Genomic DNA, 14,991 nt, shown 5'->3' on the forward strand with positions numbered 1-14,991 from the left:
GGGCAACGGTGTGTACCGAGTGTTCAGCGCGTTCGGGCGGGGCACGAGGAGGGTTTTGTCCTACGTGCCGCTTTTGGGCGTCGCTGCGCCCCCGTTGGAGACCGAGGAACTGAAATCCGCTACGGTACGGATGCACTGGATGCGTGTTTGCTGGAGTTCCCTTTGGATATGCGATTTTTTTCTTTTATTAATACCTCCACGGATTGGTAACCGATTTACACTGGATCATTCAGCTGTTTAACGAATTTCTCTATTAATACTTTCGCAAACTGGTAACCGATTTATTATTTAACGATACACGCGATGACATGCTGTGAATTAACGTTAACGGTAAGGATCAATCTATCCTTTGCGGACGAATGTATGAAACTTCCATATTTGGAATAGCAAATTACAAATGATTCAACTGTTCGAACAGCAAGAAGTCAGTACAGTGTTTAGCAGAATTTGCAGGTTTTGTACACTTTCAACAATCTTCGTCCGCAAAGGGTGAATCTGTTGTCTTACGATCTATTCGTTCCGCGAATAAAAACGCGACGGTCCCACACAGCGAAGGAGCAGTATATTTCCATCTATCTCGATGCACTTCCGGGTGCGCGATACCGAAGCGAGGCGAGTGCGTTTTTGGCGCAGGTTAACCCTTCTATTGGCAAGACCGGAACAATGCAAGATAAGGGAAAGGAATTGTTCTTGGAACGAGTACGAAACGGCCTTTTATTTGGCACGAGTGGGAACAGAATGAAACACAGAAACGAGATATATTTCTGATTGGCCGTGGAACGGTTAACAACCCCAACGGTGGAGAACAAAATCGAATTCAGATAAAAGACACTAGTAAACAAAGTTGTACGTCGAGCAAACAAGCCGGGTCGCCAATAACAATTAATTCCAACGATCACGCGTCAGCGCAATCGACGTGTTTTCACTAATTTTTATCGACCATTAAGCGCGCGACCAATCAATTTCCCGAAACCGTTGCCACGGTTATCCGCGGTATTTAAATAGCCGCGTCTCGATGATCTCGGGCAAATATTTACCCGAGGGAACTCGAGTAGATCTGAACTTTGCGCTATCCACGGACAACTATCGTGTCCGAGGTTGAATTCGCATTGTCCGAGATTATCGGTATCGAGAGACGAACGGAGGAAGAACATAGATCGCTGAAAAGGACGAGAGGTGGCTCGCTTCGTCGGAATAACATTTCGCATTTTATTCGCGCGCCTCCCGGGGGACGGCCGGCCGATCGATACCGTTTTTATGTAATCGCCCATTGTCCGCCGGATCGAAACTCCGCGACCGCGCGTCGCCGCGGAGCGGGAACAAAGGTAAACCGACACTCGGTGTCGCCGCGCAAAAATAGTCACGCGACGCGCCACCGGCTCGGCGACTCCCCGTGCGCGCGGACGAGAGCCCTCTCTCGCGAGGATGCTTTCGCGGGGCGAACGCTCGGCGCGCCGCCGCGACCGAAAATAGCGCGGATCAGCGCCATTCGGCGATCATACTCCTCGTAGAATCCTTTGTTTTGCCTCGTTTTGTTCCGCCTCGGTTCGTTTCGTTTCGTTTCGTTTCGTTTCGGTTCAGTCTCATCTGGCTCGATTCAGATTCCGCCTCCTTTTGCTCGGCTCGATTCAGCGCGGTTCCGTTTAAATCTGTTTGCCCCGACGCTCATTCTTTCGTGTCCTTTGCTCCAGTTCAATTTTCTCTGCCTCCCCCCACCGACGCCCCAGTACGCCTCCATTCGTTCGGCTGCTTTCAATCGCGTTTACTTTTACATAATTCCGCTCGTTCTTTTCGAGCCCGAACGCCGCGCGCCGTGTTCCACGTGGGTGAACGCGTTTTAAGGTTTCGCGTATCGAATTCTATACAACGTCCGCGCTCGAGCGGAATGAACGCGATACAACGAGCCGATCGTTGCTCGTTAATCCACGCGGAACCGTCGCGTTCGCGCGACACGCCGCGCAGGATCGATGGAAATTAATACCTCGCGCGGAATTGGCCGGCGAGAAATTTAATCGTCCCGCGACGGGAATCGAATTCGTGCCCGACCGCCGGCCCCGGTCGCGCCACCGGTTTTCCCGTTGTTTGCCGTAAAACGCCGATCGTTTTCGAGCTTTACAGGGCCCATCGGATCCGTATCGAGATTATTAACGATCGCCCGACCGTTGGGAACGTTATGGAACCGTGAAAACCGCGCGCGCTTTTAACGAGCAACTCGACGAGTCGCGTTAGACCCATTAATTACGCGCCGCATTAATCTTCGCCGCGAGATCATCTCGAGTTTATTATGGCGTCTCGCTGGTTAGCGCGCCGCCCGGTCCGCCGTTATCGCCGCCTCTCGTGGAAGAACGCTATGAAGCCGCGAAAATGGAGATTATGTACAAATATACCGTTTATCGTTGCCTCGGATAATGATCGTTTGAATGGGAAATTGGAATTTCTTGAGCACTTTGTGTCAGTCGATTTGGTAGTTTAGAAACCGTTGTGCACGAGATTGCACCGGAGTCTTTCAGTATCGGCAGTTTCATCAGTGTTATTAACCATTTGCTCTCGAAAGTTTTTCATTAGAAATATTCAGTGTTCTCCGGTGAGATGGACGATGTCCTTTGAAACTATGAGAAAACATATATGAATTAAGGACAGTTATTTTATTTCAATATTCCATATATTGATGCATATAAAGCTTGATATTATATATATAACTTTATAATTTTGCAAATTATATCAAGTGGTGATTGAGTCACCTCGAGTGCAAATATTAACGTTTAGATACTTATGTATCACAACTAGCATGAAACCTAGAATCAGTGCACTTTCCTTCGATATCACCTTTTAACCCTTTGCACTCTGGCTCCACTGTGACACCATTTATGCTATTACATATTTTAATGAATAAATTTAGAAATACCCTAAGATTACTGTATCTATGCATCCAAATTTTGTATTAAGAAGGAACATGGATTTCTTTAGTAGATTTTTTGTATTAAGAAGGAACTTCTTAAGAAGGATTTCTTTAAGAGATGTTACAATATAACATTTTTCATTTGTGCTAGAGATACTATAAAAACTTGGAGTTGGTAGATTACAAAATCATCTGAGTGCTAAGGGTCAACATTGAGCACACTCGAGTTACTCTAACAGAAGCATCGTTCGCGCAATCGCCTGCTCTATCCGATCGCAAGATACAACCAATCAGAATCGCTTTTTGCCTATCGCAACAGCTCGAAACCGCAACACGCGAGTTGACACAGTACACCCTACTCCTCAGAGGACATTAAACCGTATCAAACGATCTCCGGAACGAATGTACAAACTCGCGTGCATTATCGTCCCATTAAAACGCATCTTCCCGAGCCTCCTCCGTTTACACGCCGATATTACTGTCGTCGGACGCGCTCCGTTGGACCGAATAAACGCATCTGTCGTAACTCAATTCCTGGGAAGCGCGGCGGACACGAGGTAAACAGAAAAAATGACGGAGGCGCGAAGAAAGGAGTCCCTGCGCGGCCGTAAAAATGGCGGCTGGCCGTCGCGGCCACGCGTTCGCCGGGGACAATGAGTAATCAGCGGCGTAGACGTCTGTTCGCCAGAAAAACCGTCGGTGACATCGTCGTCCATCTTTTTCTTTCTTTCTCCCCTTTTTTTTTACATTTTCTCCTTTTTCTGGCGTTGCTAAAGACGTCATTGTCTAGGTCATGCCGTGCTCGAGCGCACAACAGGCCGTTTCCGGGACGTTAATAACGCGTTTCTTTGTCGTTGCGTTTCCGCTCGCGGAAAGACGCGAGAAGAGAATCTCTACCCGACGATTATCTGGAGAGTAACGAATCCACTGGACATCTGTTCGATAGAGAACTTCGAGTTGCTGGGAAATTTCAGCTAGATCTTTCGCCAATCGGTTACTATAGGAAAGGAATCGCTATATTGACAAACTTTCTACATTTCTTTAGTTTACAAATGAAATTCAGAAACTTTTCTATACGCTTTGCTATCTAGATACTCTACCGAAGACAATAGAATAACAGAATTTAATAATTGTTCAGAATTTAGTGACAAATTTCAAATACTTTGCTACTTAGATACTACACGAAAGACAGAATAGTCTAACAATGTTCAATCTGTTTTACTAGTTACATACTATAAGTACCAGAAATTAATACAATTAGTAAGAAAAATGAGTAAACATATGCGGAAAGCTGATATTCTATTGGTTCCGACCGAAAAAATTGCGTTTCCGATGGTTATCGGTCCCCCTCGAATTTTATGGACTCGCGGAGCGTGCGTACGTCTCAGCGACGACAGTTGTTACACGCGCGCACGTGCCGAGCGTCACCCTAGTCGACTTCTTTCTTTTTTTCGGGACAGGAAATTGATTCTGGTAGATCGGTGCTAATGCAGCCGAGCACCAGCTGCTGCGGTAGATCACCAGGCAGGATAATTCGCGCACGGTTCAATGGCTACAGGGCCCGGCGATGTTTCGCTCGGAGATGATCGCCGACGCGTATCGTGATTCTTTCAGCTAATTATGGAGAGTGTTCGTGGAAAATTCAGAATTTTGGGTACTTTCTGAATGGAATATACTCGAAAGCTTTGGTTTCTGAGTAGATCTGACACAGACCTGTCCACAGTTAGAGAAAATTAGGGTACGACCTCGATTCATTGGTGTATTTTACTCATTATTTCAATTTTAAATCTAATTATGGAGTTTTCATGGAAAATTCAGAACTTTGGGTACTTTCTAAATAGAATATATTCGAAAGCTTTGGTTTCTGAGTTGATCTGACATAGATCTGTCCACATTTAGAGAAAATTGGGGTACGACCTCGATTCATTGGCATATTTTATTTATTATTTCAAATTCAAATTTAATACAATACTCGAAACTTGTTTATGATACAAACGAACGTGGTGCTAGGAAGAATTGCAAAAATACGAAAGTACAAGGATGCCAGGACGCAACGATCAACTCAAAACCCCACACAATCAACCATTCACTATCGCAACAAACTTCTGTCGATCTCCATCAACAACATTTCAAATCATTACTCGCGGATAGCGTGGGCAATCGCGTGGACTCGCGCAACAAATATTCTACTCTCCGTGGGTCGACAATAGAAGCCATTAATCCGCCTATTAAATTCTAAATGTCGCGAGTATTTTCGTCTTCGTCATTCAAGCCCTGGCAACTGTCTCCTCGAAAGCAAGCCAAAGTTAGAAGAAACGGGAATCTGCCACGAAATTCCCATTTTTGTGCGTAGTTACTCCTTTCAAGTATAATAGTCGATCAGGAAGGAGTAATATTCACTTTGAATTCGAATGAACTGAGTAATATACATATTTGTTGAATCATGTTGAAAATCTTTACCACGAGTCTCACTCGTTGTTGTAGAGCAAGGGGTTGATTAATAGAAAAAAAGAAAACTAAACTAATTAGATCATTTGTCTACGAATTAGTCTTTCAAATTTGAACATTTCATCTCGCTAGAATGCCGACATCGGACAAATTGCAAAGTGCATTGGAGATGTTAACCCTTTGCGAAGATTCTTTGAAATATACAAGGGCGAAGGGTTAAAGAAACTACCCTAATATTACTCGATTCCTCACACATCCAAATTTAGTACTGCCGAGGAAAATAAAAGATCTAAGAGATGTATTTCTAATTTTCGCTATATATATTATAATCAACCCCTTAACTTGTACGCTCGAGTTAATTCGAGCGCGCTAAACGGGCCAAACTGTGAAAATAACAATGTGAAAGCAAAGAAAAATCGTTTTATTGATATTTCTCATTTACATGGGATTGTAAGCTATAACACTTATTTACTCAAGAATAAAATACATTCTTTTTCCATGGAACAAAAGTGCAGTATATCAAAATTGATTTTTTTACCGGTTTTTTTTCAAAGAAACTGCGTCAAGGGGTTAATTAATAGAAAAAAAGGAAACTACTTGTTGATCATCGGCTAAGTGTTCAGCGTGACCCATAGAAAACGGACCCAAGTCGACGTTCGACTTTTCCCCGCGCCTAAACTCGATAGTTGGCCGGGCGTCAAGTAACCGAACGCGTCGAAATCCGTGATTCTCGTTTAAATATATTCCGACTGGCGTCGAGCCGCGAAACCAGGTTTTCCCTTTACTTCGTCGCTTGTCCGCTCGTTTGCCCCTCGATCAGAAGTCTCCGTCCGTCTCTCCTCCTCTACCGTAACCTAGTAGCACTTTGGTCAACGGCCAGCCAAGAGAGCGCACGGTTTTGGTAAAAGGGGTTGAAGCGGCGGCGATCGATTAGCAGCGCCAGGGTGATCGGAAGTTTATTACCGCGACGCGTTCCTTTCTTCCGTCGACCTCGAACGGCGGACAATGGCCCGAGGAATGATTCCTCGCCTGGCCGGCCGCCAGACGTCGCGCTGCGCTTTTGGCCTCTTCCACGCCGCGAAACTTTCGCCAAATTCGTAACGCCGGTGGAGATTTAGACTCTTATCGGGTGGTCGACGTCGAGGGACTAACCGTAACGGGTACGTTTTGGAAGAGTGTCAGAGGAAACTGCGTTGGAAAGATCAGGGATTAGGCAGACCGTCCTCGATTCGAGGACGACGCCGATTTGCGACGCAGAAGCATCGTTTTCCTTGTAGCTCTCGGAAGTTCTGATGAAATCGAGGATTTGCTGACAGTTGCGGAATCATTCGTCCGCGACTTAGTTTTTTAAATACGAAACTTTCATCTCGAAATGTAGACATTCGTCCGCAAAGGGTTGAAAGATAGGGAGCCGCGGAACAAATTTTTCTTAGGCGTAGTAGTATAAAGGTTGGAAACTGTAGAAATAGAGGGATGATTTTTAATTAGGTCTCTATATCTAATATTTCAGTGGCTCGGAGAACTATGTTGCAGAATCGCTTTGTAAAATCTTTGTAAAATCTTCTTATTACTTCATCGAAGAACTTCATCGAGAAAATCCTTCGATTACTCAAAAATCTTGGCAAGGATACGCATAGAAACCCGATGGGAAATTGCACGTTGGAAAACAGGGATGATTTAATGAGGTGTCTATGTCTAAATTTTCAGTAGCTCAGAGAACTATGTTGCAGAATCACTTCGTAAAATATCTTCTCGTCTCTTCATCGAGGATCTTCATCGAGAAAATCCTTCGATTACCCAAAAATCCAAAGATACGCATAGAGACGCGATGGGAAATTGCACCTCGGTAAACAGGGATGATTCAGCCACGTCCCTGCGCGTGTATGGTTTTCGTAGGTTCGAGAATCGTGCTGGGGAAACACAGAAACGTCCGAGAAAAAACACTCCCGCGGCTGGAAAGCCCTTGTGACGGCAGGGGCTACCCTTCGCCGACGTGTAATTCTTTAAGCGAGTGGCTTACCCCTTACGAAAATGCACCGGGAGGAACGGCCGGGAAGGGGTTTCACTTAGCCCCCGGTAGAGTCGATCGATACGAGCGGTCTGGGGACGATAAAGCACGCGCCGCCCCGCGTTCCGCACGTCCGGTTTCTGTTTCCCTCTTCGGTTTCAAGGATTGATTCCTTCTTTTCCGTTTTGCTTCGAGTTTCCTGCTGCTTAACCATCGAATACTCGTATCCTTAACACGTTGTAGGCATGTCCGCTGAATTGTAGATACTAGAAACGAGCGTTGATGATTCTATCGATGCTTTTTGAAACGATCGAACCGATATTTGTAACTTACGAAGAAGAATAAGGAATTCGATTTTGTAATTTTACTTTGGATTTCTGGTATACATATCTAAAATTTTATATTAATGTGGGACTAGAAATTAAACGATAGTTTAACCCTTCGCGGACGAACGTCGGCATTTTTCATCAAATTTCCATGTTTGGAATACCAAATTACAAACAAATGATTCAGCTATTCGAACAGTAAGAAACCAGTACAGTTTCATTATTCTCTACGATTTAGGCATTGAACGTTTAACCCTTTGCACTCGAAAGTTTTTGCCTGGTAATATTCAACATTTTCCAACGAGATACAGTCCACCTCGTTTGAAACTAATTCAACGATAACTCACAGATAAATTAAGCAACAAAGATATTTTCTCAATATTTCACATTGCAATAGAAAGTTTCATTTAAAATACTAAATATTCCATAATTTTGCAGCGTCAAATCGAATGGCGACTCAGAATCACCATTCGAGTGCAAAGGGTTAACTATGTTCTCTTCGGTTTTTTCCAAGGAAACACAAAGGCAAGAGACATCCCCGTAGATTCGCTGTTACCAATCGTGAAATGAAAATCAATTACCGGTTCGCAGCGAGCGATACTCGCTGACACAGTGACACGATTGGCCACCCCTGAAAGGGTGACGTCGCCAGTCCCCTGCGCCCCATGGGGTCTGTCCTTTTTTGTGCCCCTCTGTGTATCCCGACCAGGACCGTTCACCCTCCTGCGAGCCCCTCTCTTGTCTACGTGTCGCTAGGCCGTTTTCACCCTCCTTTCTATTCTGAATCGCTCAGAGAACGCCCGTACCCCCGGCACCCCCGGGACAGAGCGGACCGGGGCGACAACTGTTAAGTTGGTCACCCTTCGCGACGAACAAAAAAATAATATCGCGCTCGAACGGAGCTGCGACGCATTTTCCCAGCGGCGTGTCCTGGCGTGCACCGTTTCGAAACTGGTTCGTTCGGATAGTCGAGGAGCAGGGTGCCAGGGAATCGCTGGGATTCGTTCGATTCGAGTTTAATCGTATCAATGTAGCATTCGATTGAGCCAATAGGATACAGTCTTTACACTCGGAGACTTTTCACTGGAAACTTTCGACATTTTCTGATGAGGTATAGACACTTTGAAACGAACTAATTAAACATACGTGACTATTATATATAACGCTCTGTAATTTTGTTAAATCAAATGGTGATAGTCTCTTGAGTGCAAAGGGTTAATTACATGGAAAGAAGTGGGCGATTTTGTTGATTATATTCCTAGAATTGTCTAATTATTAACCAGTAAACTGTTACGAACCTTATATGGCTTACAAGTCCCATACCGCTAATATGGCGGCGTTGCTCCGTTAACCCGTTGACCTACAATATCGTGGCAGACTCGTGACGAAAGTTTCCAACAGAATTCGACAAATCTAAGTGTTACATCCTTTCGTTGAATATAAACCCTTTGCACTCGAGAGGTGACTCTCAACCACTCGATTTGACACAGTGAAACTATAGAATGTGATATTTAATGTTAAACTTTGTATAATGCATTGGAATAACAGCTTTGTTCCTCAATGTACTGTTGCTTCCTCTTCGAATTAGTCTCAAAGAACATCGCCCCGTAAAGAAATGTTAAATATTTCCAGTAAGAAACGAGTGCAAAGGGTTAAATCTTCTCCACCATCGTCAACCTAATAAACGTAGACATAGAACAAGCTTGAAAATTCTGTCTTAATATATTGTCAAACTTGCTAACTTGACCGATAGCGATCTCCCAATTGCAAAGTGTTAAACCCGCCATATTCCCTCCGCAATGAAGCACACCAGACCAATGTTCTAACCAAGCTAACAACCTTTCAGGGTGGCGAGGAAGCAGAGAACGGTTCGGCAACGGCCGGCAGCCCGGTGGAGGAGAAGTCAGCAGTAAGTAGTCCGTCCGCGGAGGCGGAGACCGCGCCGTCGTCAGCGCCCTCTTCGGAGGCGAAGGAGGACGCGTCGCCGTCACCGACAGCAGCAGCATCAGCAGCAGCAGCAGCAGCAGCGGCGGCGGCGGCGGGAACCGTCGCCGGTAGCCCGGCCGACGAAAAGCAAGAGGAACCCACTCCCTCTGCCCCCACTCCCGTCCCTGTCGAGGAAAAGAAAGAGGAGGTCGAAAATGTCGAGGCCGAGAAAAAAGTAGTCGAGGTCAGTCCAGCCGGTGGTCAGTTCGTAACGGGCCCGGTAGAAGTGTCCGTTTTCCGAGTCCAGACAGTCGCTACTACGCCGTCTATCATTGAGAGGAAAACCAGTGAGGATATTCCTTCCCTGACCCCGTCCAGTCCGCCGCCGACGCCCATTGACCCGTCACCGTTGCAGCAGGCTCAGCAGGCCGCGGCGACCGCGACCGCACTCGCGGAAGCCCTCAAGTTGCCTGCCGAGGCTGCTGCCGCCGCCTCTGTCGCCGACGACGACGCCGGCGACAGCGCCCCCGTTTCACCGACAACCACCGCCACCCTGTCCAATGCCGTCTCCTCAACCTCATGTCCGGAGCGTGACGAACCACCACCACCACCACCATCACCACCACCACCCCAGACACCGTCCGCGGATTCACTCGATGCAACCAAACCCCAGAGATCAAGCACCCAGGTTTCATCCCCAGACGATACTAGCCAGACTACACAGAAATTAGAGGCTCTGCCGGTGGTAGATCATGTCGCGGGTAACAAGGAGGAGGATGTTGTTAAGGGGAATGTGGAGGAGGAGGTTTGTAAGGTTGAAGATCGGAAGGTTTCGGGGGAAGTAGCTAGGCCCGTTGATGAGATTGTAGAGGAGGTTTGTAAGATCGACGATCGGAAGGTTCTTAAGGAAGAGGTAGCTCCGGTTGATGATGAGAGTAAGGATGTTCGCGAGATTCAGGAGGAACCGGTAGTGAAAGAGGAGGTTGATGAGGTTAGAGCGAATCCTGAGTCGGATGTTCGCGAGATTCAGGAGGAACCGGTAGCGAAAGAGGTCGATGAGGTTAGAGCGAGTCCTGAGTCGGATGTTTGCAAGATCAAGGATAAACCGGTTGCGAAGGAGGAGGTCGAGGCTCGGCCGGTTGCAGTAGAGATCGAAGCGCAGCCAGCTGCGAAGGAGGCCGTCGAGGCTGAATCGACTGCAGAGTCGGAGGTCCGCGAGATCGAGGATCGAGCTGTTGCGAAAGAGGAGGTCGAGGCTCAGCCAGTTGCGAAAGAGGAAGCCGCCGAGGCTGAATCGACTGTAGAGTCGGATGTCTGCGAGATAAAGGATCGAGAAGCTGTGAAGGAGGAGGCGGAGGCTCGGCCGGTTGCAAAAGAGGAAATCGAATCGGTTGGACCGAGCGTAGAACCAGACGTTTGCAAGATAGATCGACTAGTAAAGGAAGAAGTTGAAACTAGCAAAGAAATTCCATCTGAGAAGCTTGTGTTCGAGAAGATCGAGAAAGAGGAAGTAACGGTGGAAGCGGCGATCGAGGAAAAACCAGCCGGAAGTATCGAAATCAAAGTCGAAGAGAAAGTCGAGGTTATATGCGCCGAGCCTCTCGTAACCGAGGAAGTAGGAATCGTCGAAGAAATAATCGAGTCTGAAACGGTTTGCGAAGTAGGTAGCAAAGTTTCGAGGGAAAGGACACCGGAAACACCCGAACAAACTTCAGAGCCCGAGATACGTCCACAGGAAACGCCGGTAGAATCTTCGGAACGCGTCGTGGAATCGGTTGTCGAGGAAGTCGTCGAAGTTGCGGCAGTCGTCGAAGAAACAACCGCGCCCACTTCCGAGAGAGTGGTCATCGATCCACCAGTCACGACGAGCGATTTGATCCTGGAATCGGAGGAAGGTCCGGTGCCGCTCTCGGAGGAGATAGTGGTCGAGGCGAAACCCGCGGTGGTGATTCCCGAAGAAGAAGAGGTCGTCGAGGTGACGGTCGAGGAGGCGATAGAGGACACCGAAGCGGATGTCTCGAAAGTGGACACCGAATCGGTGGAAGTGATCCCCGACGTGGAGGACAAATACGCGACGGAAATGGACGCCGACGTGGTCGTCCCTGCGGAAGAAGAGCTGGCGATCGACGAGCCGGAAGTCCTCTCCACCGGAGACACGACGGAGCCCGACCAGTCGTCGGACGCCATCTACATCGTCGAGGACGAAGCGAAAAAAGTCACCGAGGTGATCGAGATCCTGATGGAAGACGAAAACAGCCTGCCTCCTCCGCCAGAGCAAGAACCGGAGCCGGTCGTTCGCGACAAATTCGACTCGGAGATCGTCGACGAAGACTCCGCAGTGCCTTCATCCCCCGTCCTAGATCTAACTTCGCACCTAGAGTCAGAGCAGGAAACCGAGATAGGGAACGAGAAGGACTCCCCCGGCCAGTCGGAAGACGGCATAGAAACGATAGAGGACTGCCCGGTCGTAGAGAAAGTCTCAGTTTCTCCTGAAATCGTCGAGTCGGAACAGCGACGAACGGAAGACGCGAATGAGAGTGATTCCCCTAGGGAGCCGGATAACGCAACAGAAGACTGTCCAGTTCCAGACGCAATCTCAGTTCCTCCTTTAGTTCCTGTAGAATCTCCACGAGTCCCGAGTAGATCTTCGGACGACGAGGACGCCAAGTGTGTCCCGAAAAAGTCTAAGAAGAGCAGTCAATCTTCGGATGACAGGCTAGATCAGAGTCTAGATCGAGTCCCGGACGATCTTCCCGCGGCACCCCAGAGCACGGTCCCGAGCGCGGACTCGTTCGAATACCCCTTACCACCGGAAGAGCTCTCTTGCCCGCTAGCGACGACGAGTAGTAGTTACGTAACCGACACGGCCAGCCCAGCACACCCGACAGAGACGCTTCTTCTGACACCGCCCAGAAGTCCCAGTCCCCAGTCCAACAGCTTCGTCGGTGTTACCGTACCTGGCCTGACTGCGTCCACGATAGACTCCTCGCAAACACACGCACAACAACACGATCACGACGACCGACAGCGACTAGCGAACGAAACGAATAGCGACTATTCGCCCGCCTGTCCCGTACACGAGTCAGACAGTGAGTTAAGGAAGACTGTAGCCAAGTCTCCGGCGGAGACTGAGAACCAGGAAGAGAGCTCGGTCTCGTGTCAGTTGTCGAACAACAACACCACGTCGCCAACCACTGTCCAGGAGACCCATCAGGTGACTAACATGTAACACAACCTCCTGGCATGAATTCAGGCAGCCAAATCGAACGAAAAGCAAAAGTAAAAAAAAAAGTAAAAAAAAAACAGTAAACGAAACGAGCAAATGACAAAAACCTTTGGTGGCGCCTCGTTCCAAGTATATAATCTCGTCGTTACGGTCCGCACAAACGACCACCGTCTCTCTGTGGTATATAGTCTCGAGAATATCGACTTATCCTGGTTTCCATGTGCTCCTCTTCGATTATAATATTCAGAATCATCCCCTTCTGTCTGTTACCTGGACACCTTTGTTCCTCTGTTGAAACCAAGTACAAAACTGAAACTATGTCTACCGAACGTCGACCAAAAAAAATACTCCTCGGAATGTTGCACCTTCGATCCTAAAACGATATGAACGAAGTCAAAAAAAAGTTAAAAATATTAAAACGTGTAGAGGACGTTTTCGACAAAGATGAACGTTCCGTCGACGACTCCCGAAGGTTTAATCGAACGAGACTGAGACTGACATCGACGTCTGTGGGTTTTTTGCACGATTTCATCCATGAGAAAGATTTCTCGAAAAAAAAAATATATATATATATATATACATATAAAAAAAAGTAATAAATGTCTGTTACACACGCACGTTCGGCCAGTTTCCATGCACGATATGGAGAAAACGTAATCACGAGACCGACCGAATCCGATTGGTCCTCGAAAACCAATAACGTCTCATCCCCTGGTATATATATCTCATCATCGTGTCCCGTATATCCTCCTTTTCTCAAGCGAAATCACCGGTCATCATTCCCCGTGTTCAGAAAAGGGTCTCGTCGAATGCATCCTTCGTTCTGTCGAGCGTGATTAACAAAACAGCGTCTCCTACTCTGTTGGCTGACAATATTTATATATATATTTATATATATATTTATATATATATATTTATATATATATATATGTATATTTATATATTTGTATATATAGATATTATACATATACATACATCATTATATATCTGTCCCCTCCCAGAAGCTTCCGATCCATCGACCACCACCAAAAAAGAAAAAAGAATCAAAAGAGAAAAGAAAAATCGAAAGACCGATAAGAAACATTGTCACCATTTACTGCCATATCACCCTGTGTTGTTTGCCTCTTGGTTTTCTTGACAATCATTAACCAACGACTTTGTTAATTTTCTCGAATCGAGGCGCTGGAAACTTTTAGAGCGTATAATATCATTTTTCGAACTCCGTATCCACCTATCGTAGCTCGACGCACAGAAATTGATTCGTCCGATCGAGAAACGATCGGTGCGCACTTCGAGAGATCTTAGAGATCGGTAGATGAAAATATTCATACATTGTATCTCACTGTTTTCAATGAACGCTGTCTGTTACGCAACCTTTTCTTAGAGCTCGACCTAGAAAATCGATATTATTAATAATGATGTTTCTTAGAGCGAATCTCATTGATAGACGTAAAGACGTTTCATTTTTTTTTCTCTGTTTCACACACACACACACACGTGTCGTGTTTCACTTAGTATATACTTCGATGATGATGATTAACGACGATTCCAATGCGGTACACTTTCATTCTAGAGAGTTGGAAATTCTGATTAGAGATCGGCAAACTATCATGCTGTTTCCGTAATTGCATCCGTTGTGTCGTCAGCATCTTGTATTGCGCATGCAGAGTTTTTCTTATACGCGGGGTTCCGCGCGAGCAGAGGGTTTCCCGATTCTTTGGGCTGTCCGAAGCATGAGGAGCGATTCCGTCCGGTTGTCCATTCGATCTCTCGCCATTTCTCGCGGCTAGACGTTGGGATAGTTCGTCGGACCACGCTTTTCATAGTGCGCACAATTTACCCTTAATATGTTAACCGAGAGGAATGAATATTCACAAACGAGAACATCGTCAAAGTCCTTTTGATCAATTTAACGCTTTCACCGGCAATATAGTTCACTACCGCTTCGAATCGACGATTAGATTGAGATTTATTCATAGCACAGTGTTCGATAAATTAGATACAAGTGTTCGCAGTACGATGTTGAATGAATTAGATATTCACTAACGAGATCATAGATATTCCGTAGAATTAGCTGTGACGGTGAAAGCGTTAATCGTCGGTTATTGAATCGCTCGCGATCGAGTTCCTCGGTTAACGGATTAAGGGCACAACTAAC

At 46.6% G+C, this 14,991-nt stretch overlaps 1 protein-coding gene across 1 annotated transcript in view; it reads left to right on the plus strand.

The window, feature by feature from the left end:
* LOC116425575 (uncharacterized) overlaps positions 1–14,991 on the plus strand; it is a 150,818-nt gene that overhangs the window by 131,572 nt on the left and 4,255 nt on the right. Inside the window, exon 5 of the mRNA XM_076370840.1 lies at positions 9,528–12,821. Coding sequence (XP_076226955.1) covers positions 9,528–12,821 — 3,294 coding nt within the window. The remainder of the gene's footprint in view (positions 1–9,527; positions 12,822–14,991) is intronic.

This window comes from Nomia melanderi, chromosome 9 (assembly GCF_051020985.1).
Source record: "Nomia melanderi isolate GNS246 chromosome 9, iyNomMela1, whole genome shotgun sequence".
NCBI classification, from domain to species: domain Eukaryota; kingdom Metazoa; phylum Arthropoda; class Insecta; order Hymenoptera; family Halictidae; genus Nomia; species Nomia melanderi.